Source organism: Montipora foliosa, chromosome 6, assembly GCF_036669935.1.
Source record: "Montipora foliosa isolate CH-2021 chromosome 6, ASM3666993v2, whole genome shotgun sequence".
Taxonomy (NCBI): domain Eukaryota; kingdom Metazoa; phylum Cnidaria; class Anthozoa; order Scleractinia; family Acroporidae; genus Montipora; species Montipora foliosa.
Genome location: NC_090874.1, coordinates 69,628,759 through 69,631,258, shown reverse-complemented (window position 1 = coordinate 69,631,258; position 2,500 = coordinate 69,628,759). Strand labels below are relative to the sequence as shown.

Genomic DNA, 2,500 nt, shown 5'->3' with positions numbered 1-2,500 from the left:
ATGAAAACAAGTCGCTGAGGGGCGCGTGTGACTGGTAACCGCTTCCGTTCGCATGTTTTGAAAGAAGGAAGGATCACATCACTTGGTTTAAAAACTTTGCATACAAACGAAAAAAGACAGTTAAAACTTTCTCCCAGACTTAAAATGAGGTATTTCGCATTTTTTAAACAGCTGTCTTGTTATAAGCAAACTCATTTCCATGCTTTTAAAGTGAAGTTGAAATAAACTACTCAATCATCTGTAACTCGATGCCAATGAAATAATCCCAAGGCTTTCTAGAACCAACAGTTGAAATGAATATCGACTTCTATTTATTTATTTATTTATTTATTTATTTATTGTAGCTCTTTTCAATGACATATACTTAAAGAATATTTTGACCAGCCTCCATTCTTTTGTTCATTTTTTTTTTAATTTTTGGCTCTTACAATTGGATTCAGGATTCCGGTTTCCGGTTTCCGGATTCTTGTTTTTCCATTCTCTGTCGCCCAGTTTGTATGGGTAGCCTGTGCAGTGACGAATAGTTCCTAACTTGTTTTGGTTTTGGGAACTTGGCGGACTCAAAAACAGCCTATGAAAACACAACCATTGACTAACTGAGTTTAAAGGTTACTAAAACCCCCTTGCATCGAAAGAAGGTCGACCATTTGGCAAGTTTGGACATATCTTTCGTTTTCTTTCTGGCATAATGGAACATATGCCGCTTCGGCAAGAGGCAGAACCTGGGAGTCCATTATTCCGAGGAAAAAGCGCTATATCGAACCAACTTGTCAGCAAGCGGACTTTCCTCATGGCTGTCATTGTCATGCTGATTTTGGTGGTCCTAGTCATTATTCTAGGAGCTCTATACGGTGTCGAAAGAGCAAAACGAAAAGGTAAGAATTTAATTATGTCAGTGCATGCAATTTTAAAATTATATGCCACATGATTCTCTTCGACACAAATAGTCTAATTGGGGTCCAATTCTGTGCCACGAGATCACCCGGATTGGGAAATTTGGATTTTAATCATTTAGATGTTAAAATCTGGATCTTCGGATTTCCACTTGATTCACTAATTGGAAATCCATGTCAGATAAGGATTTCAATTAACCAAATCCGTCGCGATGCCAATTTTGTGTTCGATTGGAAATCTGAAGATCCAGATTTATTAAAGATCTAAATCCCAATTTCCCTGAAGTAAACAATACTCGATGTAATGCATATGGTTGACAAGCGCTAAAGATGAAGAATGTGATAATAAATTTGCATACCAGCTGTTTTTCATGCATCCGTGCATTTATCAGTCATATTGTAAAACATGGACTGGAAAAAAGTGTTACCACACATAATTCACCCTTCCCAGTCAGGATACATTAAGGGTAGGTTCATTGGAGAAAGCATTCATCAAATAATCGATATAATGGAATTTACTAAGAATATGCAAATTCCTGGTATCGCCATATTTTTGGACTTCGAAAAAGCTTTTGATTCTGTCAAATGAGATTTTTTTTCAAAAGTGCCTTTTAAACTTCAACTTCGGTCCCCAAATACGTCAGTGGGTCGGAGTATTCTATAAAAACATTTCTAGTTGTGTTCTTAACAATGGCCACGCCTCAAAACATTTTTTCTTACAACGAGGTGTACGTCAGGGTTGCCCTCTTTCAGGGATGAATATTTGTGACTGCTATTGAGCTTCTAGCTCAGTCAATCAGACACTCTGCCATTATTAAGGGAATCAAGATTCAAGCTAACCAAGAAGTAAAGCTAACTCAGTACGCAGACGACACAACCGCTCTGTTGGCAGAAGTACAATCGGTTTCGAACCTCTTCGAGTTGTTGACCAAATTTGAAAGTTGGACCTTATATCAAGAACTTCTCACCCGGAAAAAATTACCCAGTCCCACTGTGGAAAATAGGCTTGAATATTATAACTTTCAGTGTGACAATTTTTCTAAGATTTACCTTTTACCTTTTAAAGCTACAAAAGAAACAAAATTAATTATGTTCCAATACAAAATCATTCACCACATCTTATTTACTAACTCATAATTGTATAAACTGAAAAACGTCTCCTTTCGGCACTGTCCATTCTGCCCTGCAATATACCAAACTGTTACACACCTGTTTGTTGACTTCAAAAGATTAGTGCAGTATAAGATAGAACTAGAAAAATACATTGCATTTACCTTGGGCCAACAAAAACTTTTCTTTGCTAAATGGCAGAACTTTACACACATTATTGTTGATTGCATATAAGATTGTTTTCCGTCAATGTCTTCCATTGTTTTGTATGGTGTAAATTAATACCTTTTGTTTGGTAAGTGTAGTGATCGGAAGTAATGTTAGTATTGTAAGTACATGTACAGTAAATATTGTTAATAATTTAAGTATAGTAAGCATTGTAATGATTGAAAGTAATGTTTTGCATTGTAAATGTTGTGTCATGAAACTGAAATAAAAGTTGTTAAGAAAAAAAAAACATGGACTGGATTAGATTTGTAAAACATGGACTGGATTTG

At 35.8% G+C, this 2,500-nt stretch overlaps 1 protein-coding gene across 1 annotated transcript in view; it reads left to right on the top strand.

Annotated features, from left to right (window-relative positions):
* Positions 1-512: 512 nt before the first annotated feature.
* Positions 513-2,500, top strand: part of LOC138008308 (glutamyl aminopeptidase-like) — a 55,533-nt gene continuing 53,545 nt past the window's right edge. The window contains exon 1 of the mRNA XM_068855605.1: positions 513-875. Coding sequence (XP_068711706.1) covers positions 689-875 — 187 coding nt within the window. The 5' untranslated portion in view covers positions 513-688. The remainder of the gene's footprint in view (positions 876-2,500) is intronic.